The following is a 16,266-nucleotide window of genomic DNA, read 5'->3' as shown; positions in this document are numbered from 1 at the left end:
GTTAGCTAGAAGCTAGCTAATAGCACAACAACAACAACAGCCTAATGTCTGTATGATAAAAATACTGGATCGATAGATAAGAACAGTTTCTCCTCACCTGGCTGTCTCCTCCCGCTCAGTAGTTCTTCAGAGAAAGGCAGACGCAGAGGCCTGTCAGTGTCTGTTGTATTTCATTACCTCTCTGCTTAAACCGCGTCTCCGAGCTGAAGCAGAAACGATACTTCAACGTTTTCCGTCATCTGACAAGTAGCAAGTCGTCTCCACTTTATTCACCAAAAACGGTTTTTTATAATTCACCAAAAACTGTTCTGTAATCTGGAACGTTCGCTACGTTGAGCTCCAGTTAGCCGCCTTATCGCACTGCGCGAGAGGCAACTGCGTCATGCGTCACAGGCAAAAGGTCAAAGGTAACAAGGTGACCGGCTTATTATGTTGTACAAAAAATAAAAATAATAATAATAATAATAATTTTAATACATGTTATGTGTCACAAGAGGGCTTAGAAAATAATAATACAAAAAATAAAAAAAATTAAAAAAAATAAAAATTGACCAAAAGGGCACTTGGGGGCAAGGAGCAAAAAGGGCAGGTGCTCAAGCACCCCCAGCCCCCTCTGCACATGCCTGAAAAACTCTGTCATAAAGTCTAATTTCTCTGCATGATTCTTTCTGAGCTGTAATAACATTTAACAGTCAATTCTGTGCTGCAGTACATTTTACCTTGTGTCCTTGTTTTATGTTCTTTTAGTTTGTTTTATATCTTGTTGAAGTAATTGGTAACCTAAAATAATGGGGAAGACATAATTAAATTGCAGTAAATACAAAATTTTAAGTATTTCATAAACTCAGAAGTAGTTAAAAGAATGGTTTATTTTCTAAACAGTGTAATCTCCCTGTCCACTTTATTAGGTACAGAATTGTTTGCAAACATACTACACAGCAGTTCTTTGTGTGTGACAAACTGCTAATGTGCTGGGATTTTCATGCACAACCATCTCTCTGGGCTGCTCAGAACGGTCAGAAAAAAGACATAAAAATGAGCAGCAACACTTCTGTGTTGATGCCAGATGTCAGAAAATAATGGGCAGAAATGTAGAATACCATCCCACAGCTCTGTAAACCTCGGAGCAAACAGCAGCAGAAGACCAGACTGTGTGTCAACTAAGAGCAGGAAACTCAGGCTACAGTGCACACAGACTCACCACAAAAACACACACAATTCGTCTCAATAATTTTAGAATAGAATTGAACAAAATAATTGTCTAAAAAAAGCTTGTCTTTTTCTCCTTACATGTCACAATTCAATTCACATTCTTTATCAAACACTCGAGCCAACAGACCATGAGCAGCAGCAGTTCGTGATTGCAGAGGGAGCTTCATGCCGGAGGCAGAAATCACTCAGAGTAACATCAAAAACAGGAAAATCATTTCAAATTATATTTTAAATAAGCAAGGATTTTTAATTTGGCAGTAGCTCCTGGGTTACATGAATCAGGGCTAAAGAAAATTCAGAAATGGAAGGTATCATTTATTCAACTGGGTTCTAAGGTAACATGTTAGTTGTTCATTTAGTAATGGAGGGCTGCGCGGTGGTACAGCGGGTAGCTCTATTGCCTTGCAGCAAGAAGGATCTGGGATTAAATTCGACCTGAAGCCTGTCTGCATTGTGTTTGCATGTTCTCCCTGTGCATGTGTGGATTCTCTCTGGGTACTCCGGCTTCCTTCCACTGTCCACAAAACATCAATGTTAGATTAATTGGTCTCTCTGAATTTGGGCTTTTTTTTTTTCATCGACTGTTACTGACCACTGGAGGGCGAACTGAGTCAGATTTGGTGCCTGAACAAGAGGAGTGGGACTAGTTACAAACTCGATCTGACTCCCACTGCTCAGCTTGTTGTATTTCCAACCCAAAAAAACAAGGAACTTGTTCTAGTTTGAAGCTGTTCTTTAAAACTGATATTACATTTTTATTTCTTCATATTTTAGGTGTGTGTCCCTTCCATTTCTGTGTTTTTTATGCAATAAAATGGAACAGGGAGTCATGTTCATTGATTTTTATGACAGGAGGGAGAATTATCTAGATAAACGCAGTGTGTGCAGGGTACACCAGCTGCCGTCAGCAGCCTGTGTTCCCATGTGATGTGAGTCATCTTCTTATTCCACTGCATGCTTGTAATGCCTGAGTCTCACGGTCCGTGTGTTTGCACTTTTTGTTTCCATTACTGTGGTGCCCATGCCCCTCCTCCCTGCACCCACTCATAGGAGGAGTGTACTAACCCACTGGAGCAGCACCTCACCGTGAGTACACGTCCTCTCAGCTGCTCATGCCGCCCCATAGCCCTTCTCCTCCCTCACTTCGCTGACCTTTTTTGTGTCTCAATCAGCTGTACCATAATCTGATCATGTTAAAATATAACCGCAGCTTGTTGCTGCAGCAGGCAGAGTCTCCTAGCGGAATCATCTTAGACCACGTTAAATGTTATTTTGCAAATCCATGCCATTCAAACTGCTGATAGAAATGTAGATTTAGAATTTCTAATTTTGTTTTTGGTGTACTTCTGTGAAGTTACTTCTCTGCAACTTTGCTGTCTTGTAAATCTTTGTCAATTATTTGATTTTCTTGTTGACTTGTGTGTATCCTCAGGAAATGGCAAGCACTTTGGCTCAGAAACACCTGCGCTCCATAATCCTAAATGTGAGTATTAAACTCTTTATGTCGGAATAAACGCATGTTAGATGTGAGGAATTCAGTGTTTTGGCCTTATTAAATACAGCCTACAGTAGTTCGGAGCATCCAGCTTCCTCAAAATCTTTCCTGCGACTAAAAGTTTGTTTCGGGAAAATTGAACGCTTCACTCACTCAGAAAGCCGAGACCCCGAACCAGTAAATGTGATACGGCATCGAGTCCATGAAGTGGAAAATAATTTGCTCTGAAAATGATTTCTCTTGGCACTTGTCAGGAAAGACCTGCCTGAACTGGCTGTAAATGTCATCGACAAGAGTGCTGCGCTCCAGTATCCTGGAGAAACTCAAACTTTTCTTTGAATAAAACTTTGTGATTCTGAACACTTTTAAATGAGCCACAGTTACCTGAAACAATACAATGTGTGCCGTCTCCCTCCGATCCCTTGAGTCACTTTGCACTTCTCATGAGTAGTGTGGGTACAAAACACTTAAGTTATATACTTTCAAGAGTGTTCATAGCGCTTAAAGTATTTCACATTTTGTCACATCATAGTGACAAACTTTAGGGTATTTCATAGATTCTGAATTGCAAATGGGTTCAGACTTTAACTGAGACTTTCTTAGATTTCAATGAGATCAATAAACCAGAATTTTTATGATTACATATGAAAGGAAATGTTTGTCTGTTTTAAGAACTACATGAAATAAGGTTAGCATTTAAAGTAAAAATAAACATCCAAAACCACTTAAATATATGTATATATATTTTTTGGTTTTTGTACATTTCAGTAACCTCAACTGATACAAAAGTACAACATCCAAGAACTTTTAAGACCAACTGAGCTGGTCTTAAATAATTAAAGTTTTCTAATGTTTTGTGGTCTCATTTTAGGTTTGATGTCGGTCTATCACATTAAACCCAAATAAAAGACAGTGATTTTTGTGGCTGTAAATGAAAAGGTTCCCAATATTCTTTTTTTTTAAAATTAATTAGAGTCTAACATTTTGTATAGTTGAATTTTGTCTGCGGTTTATAGCAGGAAACATGAACGTTCTAATAATCACTGTGGCTCTTTTCTCTTTTAGCACGTCATCAGGGGAAATCGACCAATCAAAGCAGAGATGGCACATCAGCTGTATGTGCTACAGGTGTTGACCTTTAACCTTTTGGAAGAAAGGATGATGACCAAAATGGATCCCAATGACCAGGTGAGATTTTCCAGCGAAATATTTACCATTCACATGTTCTATAGTCTTCCTAAAATGCATTTAGGCTCCACTAATTGCACATGAATGTGTAAAAACCCCAGCATGTAGACAATCTGCCGTTGCATGTTAAAATGAAAGCCGTGGTTAATTAAGTGGGAGTGGGTGCACGCTGCGAAGGTTTAATAGAGACATCCTATTACGTGGGTAGCACACTCTCTGATAAATTTGCTTTAAGTGCAATCAGCAGACCGGAAAATTAAGCCTTTCCCGTTTTTGCCAGTACTTGCTGCAAGCCATCTGCTCATCGCTGATTGACCCATCTACTTTCTGGCTTCTTTTGTAATTTTGGTGCTATCATGGTAAATGTTTCCCTCTTTATGCTGATAAGCTGTTAACATGGTTGTTTTTCCCCCCATCTCAGGCTCAGAGGGACATTATTTTTGAGCTGCGCAGAATTGCCTTTGATGGAGACACTGATCCCACCGGTACAGAGAAGAGGAAAGCAATGTACACCAAGGACTACAAGATGCTCGGCTTCACTGTGAGCAGATATCACCAGATACACAATCAGATTCAAACAGAAAAACCAAAGTGCTGTTTTCTCTTTCTTGTGCCTCATTATCTCTGTCTGAAACACAGAACCATTTGAACCCGGCTATGGACTTTACCCAGACTCCTCCTGGGATGCTGGCTCTGGATAATATGCTTTATCTGGCCAGGGTTCATCAGGATACTTACATCAGAGTCAGTGCCAGCATCACACATGAATTTGACCCACTAATGGAGCTGAAAAGCCTGGCCGGGCCTAAACTTGTCTTTCTATTTATGACAGATCGTGCTGGAGAACAGCAGTCGGGAGGATAAGCATGAGTGTCCCTTTGGCCGCTGCGCGATCGAACTTACTCGGATGCTGTGCGAGATTCTCCAGGTCGGAGAACTGCGTAAGTGGCTTTGCACATCTGCCTCTGAGTGTAAAAATGTGTTAGGAGAGAGAGAAATAATTAAAGGTTTTATGTCTGATTTCCCAAATTTTGTAAAGCTTGTCAGTATTCATTTTAATTGGCCATCCTTAGAAACCATGAAGAGTATCATAATAATTCTTTATATGCTTTCTGCATAAAATGAATCTTTACTCCTAATTGTAAAATTAAATAATGATGGCAGCCTAGAGTTGCAGGGATTTCACTTTCTGCATCAGAAACTTTGCAGACACAGTAAAATCCTTCAGGCTTTGCGGCACAGAGGTATGTAGAAATAAAACGCCTCTTAACAAATTAAGAGCACATTTACTCTTAATTCCACAAAAACTGTAACTTAATAACTTTTTCGTTTTGTTTTGTTTTGCATGCCCCACATAACAAGACATTCACTATTTTTCTACAACATCTTTTTAGAATAAATAATAATTTTGTTCCACTTAACATTTTGAGACAAAAAGCTTTGGTGTGCTTTTCTGTGTTTCTTACATATCAGATTGTTACATCATACATGTAATTTATTGTAACTTTAATATTCTTAGCATCTTTCCTGTCATGATCAGCAAACAATTAATTTATATCAGGAACGGAGGGGGCAGTAAGTGTTACACACAGGACTCCAAAACTATGAAAACAAAGACAACACGACTGCAGAATTGACATTTGAAATTGCATTTTATAACAATAAGTAATAATAATAGTGATATTAATTTAAAAAAAAAATACTGGTATGGTGCTTTTCTAAACCCTTAAAGACACTTTACAGGAATCAAGTAAAATTACAAACAGAACACTATGTACATCAAATAAACTCGTTAAACTGGCTAGCACTAAAACACCATTCCAAGTATGTTTTTCTAAGAAATGTCAACCCTTTCATTTTTTAAGACTTTAGAAAAGGCTGCCAGTACTTGCAAACCCAGGATATTTCATGACAGACTGGGGGGAAAAGCTCGGAAGAAAACAACTGTATTCTTGTTCTCTTTTGCTGTCTGGCAGCTTGAAGGAAGCCCAGGCATCTCTTGACAAGCCTCTTGCACATTTTAAGCTTCCTGTGACTGTGTCAGTGTCCCTCAGTAACAACTTGTCCACCCAGCAGCGGCGTTAGGGCAACCTTTTTAGTGCTTTGGTGTGTTCGGTGAACAAAAAAAAAGAGATCGGATCTTTATTTTCAAATCACTGATTAGGACCGCCGAAGAATAAATTGGCTGATTCTGGTCACCTGGAGATTTTGTCCAGTGTCTCTGCTAATAAACTCTTCCTAACGCAGCAACGGCAGAGCCAGTAATCAAGGCAAGATCAATGCAACGAAGTGGCTACACTTTACATGCTGATAATCAGGTTGACCAGTGTGTCTGTGCATCTGATTTCAGTGCAGCATCTGGCCAAACCCATGTTTACACATTTGAAATTGTTTTCTGTTTAGCAAACGAGGGCTGCAATGATTATCACCCCATGTTCTTCACTCATGACCGCGCGTGGGAGGAGTTCTTCTGCGTCTGCATCCAGCTGCTTAATAAAACATGGAAGGAGATGAGAGCCACGGCTGAGGACTTCAACAAGGTCTGAGATTGCACAACGCTCGTATTTATATTCAGATGCACCAATTAATTAAAAGCTCTCAATTTTTTTTATGCCTAAGCTTACCAAAAACAAACCTTAGACCATATGGTAGCAGCTTATTTACCCGCAGCGCTCGCGGAAACCTTTGCAAACAGAGCAACTTTGATTTGTTCCTGTTTATTTTATTCCCCTGCTAATTTTAGAGGTGAGGTAATTAGCACCTTTGGTTGCCATGTGCTTTAAACTACCTCCTTCCAGTTATCTGGCTCTCCCTTTTTATTTGGCCTGAAGCCAAATTGTGCTGCTTTAAAAAAAAATCATGAATCAATGTGGATATTAATCTAAAGAATAATGAGTCATCCAAAAAGAAAAGGACATATTCACTGGCAAAAAGTGAATGTTGTTAAGAGACAAGAGCATGTCCCCCAGCAGCAGACGCAGTTGCCAGTTTCCTTTAATTATTGGCTCACAATATGACGAAAATGGACTTTCCTGGACGAGTTGAACTTCATGACCCGTACGGTCGCCCTCACGTAATTGGTTCCAACACCCACCCACGGTGACATCTGCACACCGCTCATGCAGAGCAATTATATGATGCGACTGCTTAAGCTCATACAGACCCCACAATGTGACCCCTATCAAGCTCCATCAAGTGCTGATAAAGCTGTATAATTTGTCTATGAGGCATCTTCTGTGTCCAGTGACCTTCACTCTCCGTTTTTATGACCACTAAACACTCCAAAATCTGCCTCATAACACAGTTTGTCCACTCACAAACCCACCACTCATGCCCACTCTAAACTCGCATTTTCACTCCAAAGAGAGTCATTTACACGTCCATCGCTGGTCTGCACTAATGGGCGGACTGGGAGATGAATGTTTGGGCCAGTGGATAATAAGTCGTTCCTGTATTTTAGTAGCAGAATCTCACTTTGAAGACAGCAGCTTTTGTTTCAGAAGAAAATTGCAATTTGCTTTAATAGTATAACAAATAATGGAACAAGAAAATAAAAATGATTAACATACCCCGTATTAGGGGTAAATCAATAATTGATCAAATTTTTTATTTATGAAGATTTATTTATTGGAAAATCTGGATTTTTCTTTTCACTCAACACACTCTGAGATGCTTGTTTTAAAAGACGAATGAACCAAAACATTGTTCAACAGAAATGGTTCACCAAACACAAAATCTTTGTTTCATATTTATCTCAGTCCCTAGACCAAGGATGTCCAAAGTGCGGCCCGGGGGCCATTTGTGGCCCTTGGACTGATTTTGTATGACCCCCAACTGCAATTCAAAAATGATACAAATTTGATCTGCAGATGCAGATGAACACTTTTAATTTGTAATCATGGTAAAAATTGTTACCAACATTATTTTCTTACACAGGAAAATGTAAAGTACAGAACAAAGTATTTGTATTTACATAAAAAAGTTTCAACAAAAGGTCAAACTTAAAGTAAGACTTTTACTGAAAAGGCAACATTGCTGCACCCAAATCAGCTTTTATTCTTTCTTAAACTTGGCTAAATATAGCAAACGCTTTGAAAGAAAGTGACCCAAATCCTGCTCTCATTACTGAAAGTAAATTTATTCATTCGATCCCAAAAGAAACTGAAAACTACATGTCTTTCTTTTAATACAGCAAACCTGCAAAATGACAGTAAGCAGTTCATTTCTGCCAAAAAACTCAGAAATTTTGAGAGTAAAATCTGAAATTTTCTAGAAAAACAAGGGAACTTGCTAGAAAGAAAACATACAATTTCTATATTAATGTCTAGAAATTTACAAGATTTTTTTCCCCCAAAACATCTTGTAAATGTCTGAATTTCAAATGTCAAAAATTTTCTTTTGGATTTTTTTCTAGAAAATTTCTGGATTTTTGTCAGAAATGTACTCCTTTTTTCTATCTACAATGGTCCTAATACACCATTACAAAAATAGTTTTCAAGTTTTGGATCTACATCGGCTACTTTATTTGCTTCAAGTTAGGTTTTTTTGGGGGGGGGTTTGGCCCATAATTACTTTTGAGTCTGTAATTTTGGCCCATGTGACCAAAGGTTTGGACACCCCTGCCCTTGACTGAGAGGAGAACATGAGAAAAAACAGGACGACCCAAAAGACTGCAAAGATCTTCATGAATGCTCAAACCTTGTAAAATTTTATTGGAGAGGAATATACTCATTCTTTTTGGTAAAAGAGGGATGGTAAAATGGAGGTTTACAGGTGATGTCCTAATGAGCAATTATTTACTTTTTCTGCACTGAATAAATGTACTGAGCAGAAGTTGGTCTATTTTTTGTGGATGGTTTTTCACACTTTACTGTATTTCCCATCTGTTTAAATACAGATTAACACAGACCATTTATTTCTCAGCTGGATTACTACATATTTCCATGATTACAGTGAGAAAATGACTTGATAATAGTACAACCTCTTATTAAATTGCATTTTTCAATTCTAGTATCAATTTTCTGCTTTTGGTCCAGACCAGTAATATTAGATGAACTTTTTTATAGTAACCGAATGAGCGCCTGGTGAGGACGAACACTGGTATTATTCATGCAACACATGACCCTGTTAAGTTCAATAGAATAAAAAGGGATATTTGAAATAGTTATACCTAAAGAATCACAAAGAAAAAGTAATCTAAAGAGCTCACATGCGTCTGCATTAACCCAGCTTTTGAGCCCTACATTTTTGCTCAATCAGCCCTCATTATTTGTGTGTGCGTGTGTGTGTGTGAACGCTGCCCAGGTTATGCAGGTGGTCCGGGAGCAGATCACCAGGGCTCTGGCTATGAAGCCGTCCTCCATAGACCAGCTGAAGAACAAGCTGCGAGGCCTCAGCTACTCTGAGATTCTGCGTCTGCGGCAGTCAGAAAGGATGAGCCAGGACGACTTCCAGTCTCCGCCCATCATGTTAGTTTCAGCCTTTCCTGCATTATTCATTTTGTGTTCATGGTTTTCAAGTTCCTCATGCTGTGCTGTGCTGCAGAGAGCTGCGGGAGAGGATTCAACCCGAGATCTTGGAGCTCATCAAGCAGCAGCGGCTCAACCGGTTGTGCGAGGGAAGCTGCTTCCGTAAACTGGGGAACCGTCGAAGGCAAGGTACAGAGAGGAGCGCTGCAGACATTTGTCTCTCTGTGCAGAGTGTTGCTTTTATTCATTATTGTATTTTTTCTTTCTTTCTTTCTTTTTTTAATAGAAAAGTTCTGGTTCTGCCGATTATCTCTTAACCACAAAGTTCTGCACTACGGGGATTTGGAGGAGTCACCTCAGGGTGAAGTGCCTTTTGAGCTACTGAGTGACAAGAGTGAGACACACTTTTGTTTGTTTCTGCTACTTTTTGCCTTTTTTTGAGAAAACACAAAACAATTCTGCATCTGGTGAGAGGATAAATTTCTCTGTTTTTTTTCTCTCCAGTCCCTGTCTCAGACATCAAGTCTGTGCTAACAGGAAAGGATTGCCCTCATATGAAGGAGAAAAGTGCTCTAAAACAAAACAAGGTGCTAATATGTTCCATTTATATTCATGTCTAACATATTTTGCTGACTCGTGACCTTGCTGTGTTGTTGCTGAATTTGTTTCGCTCTGCCAGGAGGTGCTGGAGCTGGCCTTCTCCGTCCTCTATGATCCAGACGAAACGCTTAATTTTGTTGCACCGAACAAATACGAGGTAAGATATTCGCAGGCTATGACCTTGTGCTCGCAGGTTTTTTGCTGCAGTGTCTGAATTGTGAATGAGATGAAATAATTGAACCCTGTATTAATTTTTTGATTTCGTCTGCTGGCCTTGGCTGGCTGCAGTAATGTTTTGATGCTGACTGACTTCTCGTTAATCTGAAGACAGTCAGGCTGGTTCACTGAAGGTTTTACATCTACAAAGTTCACATAAGACAGAGTCTGAATGTCCATCTTGACTCCATGGTTCATACGCAACCTGGAAAGGTTTGGAAACTTCTGAAATTTGTTTCCAGTGTTTTCCATGTCTGAATAAGTATCAAAACATTTTTCTATTCTCAAACTTTATTTCTCATCGCATTTTCCTCCCTTTGTTCCTTCATTCCTTCTTTTCCTCCTTTTATTCTCTCTTTTATTCCTCCCTTCGTGTTACATTTTACATTTTTGTGAAGAACCGAGACCTTTAGAAAGTTGAGCCTAGAAAAGTTTGCATTTTTCCCCTGAAGACGGTGTAAGAACCCTGTGATTGACAGAGCCTTTTTCGCACACTTGGCTAACATTTAAATGGTGTTTGATGCTCGTATTTGGAGGAAACTCTGCCCATATTTATCTAATGTTTGTGAAACGAACAGCAATACTTGAGCCGTGACATTAGCGTGAAATGTGCCACGACCTCTGGGGGCTGGATTTACTTTCACCAAGGAGTACAAACAGGAATTAAAGTAAAAATCAAGACTTTCTGCACCGTTAACTTTGTTGACTCTGGTGAACTCGGGGCTGTTTGCTCAAGCCAGTGGCCAGAAGCTCTGCTGAACAAGAGGGACCAACAGATCCCATAAATAGGCACATGAAGCAAACGGCGTACAACAGAAACCATTTACTCATTCACAAATGCACACAAATGATTCCAGTAGACAAAAAAGCAGAGGACATTCAAAACAACTGCTGACATGCCCAGGTTCGGCTCTCCAAGCAAATTGACCCCAAGATGCAAAAATAAGTCATCAAAACCCTAAAAGGACGTCTTTAGACCTACACCAGTAGTTTGCTGACATTAAAGTAGATGTCTGATCAATCTGCACAAGTTTACGTTTCGTGGGAGGTCTGGAAGGGGGACAACCAAATGCAGCATTCCTGGAAAGGAAGCTCATGCCATCTATTAAACATAGAGGTGGAGGCATCATGCTGTGGGGAGGCCCTTCTGCAGCAGGATCTGTCAGTCTCACCCTCGTAGGTTGCAGTAAACCCTTCAAACATCTCACACCTCAGAGGGTAGAGTTTGGTTGATTACTGCAAGTGTCTCTGAAGTTATTTCAGACTTGATAACTTTTCTGCTCACTAGAAAACACATCTTTCATTGCGATCTTTTGGAAAATAAGGGGAATTTTTGTTGTGTGAATTCAGTTAAATCTTTATTTTCCAGAGAAAACGATATCAGACATCAATATTTGCACATCTTCTGATAAAAATCTAAATGCTTTGTGCTAACTCGCTCCCATAACTGTGTGTATAATCTTGGAATGATTCCCCTTCGCAGAGCTACTTGGGTCAGTAAATTTGACCGTGAAGGGTCCTCACTCACTGAAACTCCTCTGCACGTGTGTGTGTGTGTGTGTGTTTGTGTGTTGGTGTGTGTTTGTGTTTCTGTGCCCACATGTTCAGTATTGCATCTGGACCGACGGGCTGTGTGCGCTGCTGGGCAGAGAGATGGGCAGTGACCTGACACGCAGCGACCTAGATACCCTCATAAGCATGGAGATGAAGCTCCGCCTCCTCGACCTTGAGAACATCACGATCCCAGAAGCCCCGCCTCCAGTGCCAAAGGAGCCTAGCTCTTACAACTTCACCTACAACTACAGCTGAGTTGTGCGTGTGCTTCTGTGTGTGCTCGAATGCCATGCATGCATGTATTGATAAAAGACACGTCTACTCATCTGTTGATGAATTTAGCTGCTTATATTTATAACGGTTGATTTTGTTTTCCAGAACTTTAAACACACACGTTTAGGATGCAGTATGGTTGTCAGACTTAAAACAAAAAAACAACAACAACAAAAATGTGATAATAGCTTTATGGTGGGGTCAGAGGTTAAACTTTACTTAACAGTTGAGAACCCCAACAGCATCTTCATCTCCTCTAATTCAGAAATGAAACCGGAGCTTTTAGTTTCTCAGTAAAATGTTCTTGCTAAGTCGAGCTATGCGTGGTAGCCATGGCAACTGGTAATGAAGGGGCTACTGTCTCAGTTTAAACGTTTAAAATGTGCTGTGGTACTGCTCGTTCCTCCACTTGTACAGTAAAACACAATCAGCTCTACACCTTTTCTCCATTATTGCCTCATTAATATCAAGTTATAAACATGTTGGACTGTAATCAAGCTGGACAGCTTTCTCCGTAGGAGCCTGTTTCTGCTATGAAATGAGACGTTCGTGTGCTAGAGAAATCTTTTGACGGGGATTAATTTTTGTCAACTATAAATATCAGGACTGGCACGAGTCCAGGTGCTGAAACCTGCATTTGTGTCTTCACAAAGTTTGCTGTTTTTCTGAGCAGTTGCTGAATCTGCTGATTCGAAGCCCAAATTGGATCACACAAACAATCAAAATCGGACTAGATTTGGTTATTGTTACTGGATGAGGGCTGGTAGTAAACAGTTACCGGCACAAAGCTGAGTTTACACACCTGGTGTCGCTGATCGCTGATGCTGCCGCTGCCGCTGCCGCTGCCGCTGCCGCTGCCTGAATTAACTTCTTTCTCACATTTTTCTTGGCTGCTCTACAGTATCGGCTCACAAAAGGGATTCAGTTCCCTAATTCAGTTTTCAGTCTTTGTGTGTTTGTGTCTGAGAGTGGACATCTTCATGTTTTTCTTGTGTGTTCATATTAGTTCCCAAACTGTGGTGATGCACCAGTAGTGATGCAGTCACTCTAAAAAGTTTTAGCATCCTGACAAGCTGGTTTTTATGAGCTTGGTCATTGTATTTACTTACCAGTATAACTTGGTGCCGCGTTTTGACAAACCTGCATGACGTAGTTGTAACAAACATAAAGATAATTTAACACAGAACATTTTTGTGTATGAAGTAGAGATTCACCAATAAATCTACAACAATTAGGATCTGGCAGTTTTCTAAAGACTAAAAAAATTGTTTTTCCCTACTTATGAAATGTCTTTATTGACATACAGCATGCTTTGATATATAAATTACATAATATTTCCTGTAGAATTTTAAAGTAAGGTCTCCGTCAAAGAACAGCACATTTGTTAAATCTTTAAGGTCTTATAGTCCTTAGAATAAGAAAATCTTAATAAATAAAAATTGAAATTTGGAAGTCAGACTTAAAAAATGAACTAGAAATTGGTATCAGCCCCCCCAAAAACCCTAATTGCTCTAGAGGTTAGCCAGAATAATGCATAAATTACACAGCACGAGTTTATAATATATTTCCATAATTAAAAGTTTAACAGTGTTAAAAAGTATTAATATATTTTGTCAGTTCTCTGTTGTGTATAAGGAAAAAGAGAAAACATTTCTTATGGGTAAATTACTTCAATGTTTGATATCAGATGACTACAACTACATCATGCTGGATACAAACTAGGTAAAGATGGTTTTTAATATAAATGCTATGTGGTTGTTGTGTATCCGCAACTTAAAGCATGGCGTTTCAGTTTGCATCATAAAAACTTACTTTACATTTTACGTGTTACCAGTTTAACAGTTTAACACATCTGCTCTCACTGCACAGACCAGGGGATTTAAGGAGCTTCTCTGCAATCTACTATTGAAACTATGCTGGCTTTTCCAATCCTATGAAACTCAAACTTTCCAAAAAGTGGATAAATCTAGTACTGCTTATGCATCACATGAACACAGGATTGTGTTCTTTATATTTAGCAGTATTGTCATTTTCAGTTTCCCAGTAGTTCCCGGTTATATGCTTTCAGCTTGTGAGCCGATACTCAGCACTGCTACTATTTGTTAAAGCTCTATAGAATTATATTTTTGTAAATGACTTTACCTTCTTATCATTATAACTCTCTTTCCAGTATTTCCAAGTTTAAATTAGTTTTTTCAGACTTCATTTCCCCTTAGCAATGTTAAAATTAAGAATACATTTCTAAAGATAAGTTGCTCAAAGAAGCAGAATTATTCTATTTTTACATATAAAAGATGAACATTGTCATATTTTTAGTTTTGTTTAAAGCTTTTATGAGCCTACCTAAGTTTGAAAATCTGATTTATAGCTGCAAACAATTTGCTATAAGTTGCACATACACAGCGCTGAAGAGTTTATGTTTTTTCAGTTTTCCTCTGAGTTCAACATAGATTTACTAAATGAACCTCTTGTTGTATAAAAGAACATGACAATGTTCAGATTACAACCCCAAACTGAAAATGTAAACATTTATCATGTTAAGATGATTTAAGTCTGTGAATTAGACTTTTATAATGTGAAGGAACCCTGTGTGTTTTTTGCATTCAACATGCTCAGTATACACTGAAACAAATCCATTATATTGTTTTTTTAAGGGCACCATCACCAGAACCTACTGCAACTATGATGTCAGCTTGTGTCAATAATCTGTGTTGATGCTAGTGGTAATAGCAGAGTTCAGCTTGTATGCAATTTGCTCCCCCCCCAAGTTTGTTTTTAATCTGATTTTGGAAATTCAAGTAGTTTAAAAATGGGTTTTGGCACCGAGAGTTTCTTAAAAGCTGTACATCTTCACCAGTTGAACATGTGCTGCCCAAAAGATGCAGTGTGCTCCAGGCCTGTGTGTTTACCAAATGTTTTTCTAATTATAGTGAATTAGTGGGAAACAAGCTGACTTGCTGTTCCTTTTATTAATTCTGCATAAAGCATTGTTCTCTAAGCCCTCTAGCCACCGTACCAGCCCATAATCTAACCAGTAACTCAACCAGTTGACGATTCAGGCATCGACTTCTGTTGCCGTTATCTTCTACAATAACTCTTGCCTTGAATGAACAAAAAATTAAAATTTTTAGATCCATTAACTGTTTTTCATGACTTGCTTAAAAAAATGTATTTACACTATGTAGTGCTACTAAAGAATGACAGAGTTATATAAATATTTGAATATGGTATCCATGTAGATCATTCTATGTATATACAGTAATGTCTTGCCTTATTGAAGAGTTGTATTATGTTTTGTGTGAATAAAGAAGTCCTAACTGATGCTCAACGTGTCGATTCTTAACGCAGAATTACATTAAATCGTATTAATGTCTTTTAAACTTTCGCACATTTTCATCTTACAACCACAAACTCCAATGCGTTGTCCAAAAATGTTATGTGCAAGAACAACATAAAGTAAAGGATAATGATGTAAACAAGTATTTATTTGCAGCTGTTAATCTGAAATGTGCGCTGCGGCTTTGTTTTCAGCCAGTCTTACTGAAATACCAGCAGATAAAATCCATCACCACTAATTACACTCAGGTGCCTCTTAGTTAGTAAGTTGATGCTGGTCAAGTCAGCATCATGCTGGGGGACGTTTTTATTCTAATTCCAGTTGTTCTGTGAAAGCCTCAGCGATTTGTCAGATAACATTAGTGCACAGCAGACGCATTTTTCTTTTAAAATTTTTAAGCAGTGTTGCTTTAAAAACCAACATTTCAATCTTTCCTCTAACGATGAAGCCATAAATACAGAGGAAGTGTTACTTCAGGTCAAATCATATTCATGTGTTGGAATGACCTCGTCAAATAAAGACCTACAACCAATTGAGAACTGGTGGAAAGACTTGAAAATGTATGTTTTTAGACATTCTCCAAACAACGTGGCTTTTAATTTGAGTTTTTGGAAAGAATGGGTAAAAGTGGGCAAACGTACTCGAAAGATGCAACTGTAATCGAAGCAAAGGTTGTCTCTTTTCTACAAACTACTGACTCACACAAAACAACACTCAATGTTTCAAAGTTATATTTGTATGAAATTTAGAAAACCTCTATATTTTCTGCTGTATTTATAAATAAAGTATTTTGAATTGGTCTATAAATCCCAATAAAACACGTTGGAAGTTGTGGTTCTAACATATCAAAACGCGAAAAAACTGCTGTATATGTGCAAAATCCTTACCGAAAGTAGCTGACTTTAATACTCTGCTGGCTGGAA

General features: G+C 38.7%; 1 protein-coding gene across 5 annotated transcripts in view; it reads left to right on the top strand.

Moving 5' to 3' along the window:
* Positions 1–15,328, top strand: part of LOC103465277 (engulfment and cell motility protein 2) — a 28,329-nt gene extending 13,001 nt beyond the window's left edge. For 3 of the 5 annotated variants that reach the window (XM_008409928.2, XM_008409929.2, XM_008409927.2), the window contains exons 10-22: positions 2,263–2,298; positions 2,645–2,695; positions 3,773–3,895; positions 4,317–4,436; positions 4,535–4,639; positions 4,728–4,836; positions 6,299–6,435; positions 9,200–9,363; positions 9,440–9,552; positions 9,650–9,757; positions 9,868–9,950; positions 10,043–10,120; positions 11,788–15,328. In XM_008409928.2, the coding sequence (XP_008408150.1) occupies positions 2,263–2,298; positions 2,645–2,695; positions 3,773–3,895; positions 4,317–4,436; positions 4,535–4,639; positions 4,728–4,836; positions 6,299–6,435; positions 9,200–9,363; positions 9,440–9,552; positions 9,650–9,757; positions 9,868–9,950; positions 10,043–10,120; positions 11,788–11,988 (1,428 nt within the window). In that variant the 3' untranslated portion in view covers positions 11,989–15,328. The remainder of the gene's footprint in view (positions 1–2,262; positions 2,299–2,644; positions 2,696–3,772; positions 3,896–4,316; positions 4,437–4,534; positions 4,640–4,727; positions 4,837–6,298; positions 6,436–9,199; positions 9,364–9,439; positions 9,553–9,649; positions 9,758–9,867; positions 9,951–10,042; positions 10,121–11,787) is intronic. The other 2 variants (XM_008409933.2, XM_008409930.2) reach the window with 1 other exon arrangement.
* Positions 15,329–16,266: the final 938 nt, after the last annotated feature.

Source organism: Poecilia reticulata, linkage group LG5, assembly GCF_000633615.1.
Source record: "Poecilia reticulata strain Guanapo linkage group LG5, Guppy_female_1.0+MT, whole genome shotgun sequence".
NCBI classification, from domain to species: Eukaryota; Metazoa; Chordata; class Actinopteri; order Cyprinodontiformes; family Poeciliidae; genus Poecilia; species Poecilia reticulata.
Note: the sequence above shows the minus strand (reverse complement) of the source record. Positions and strands in the feature narration are given on the sequence as shown.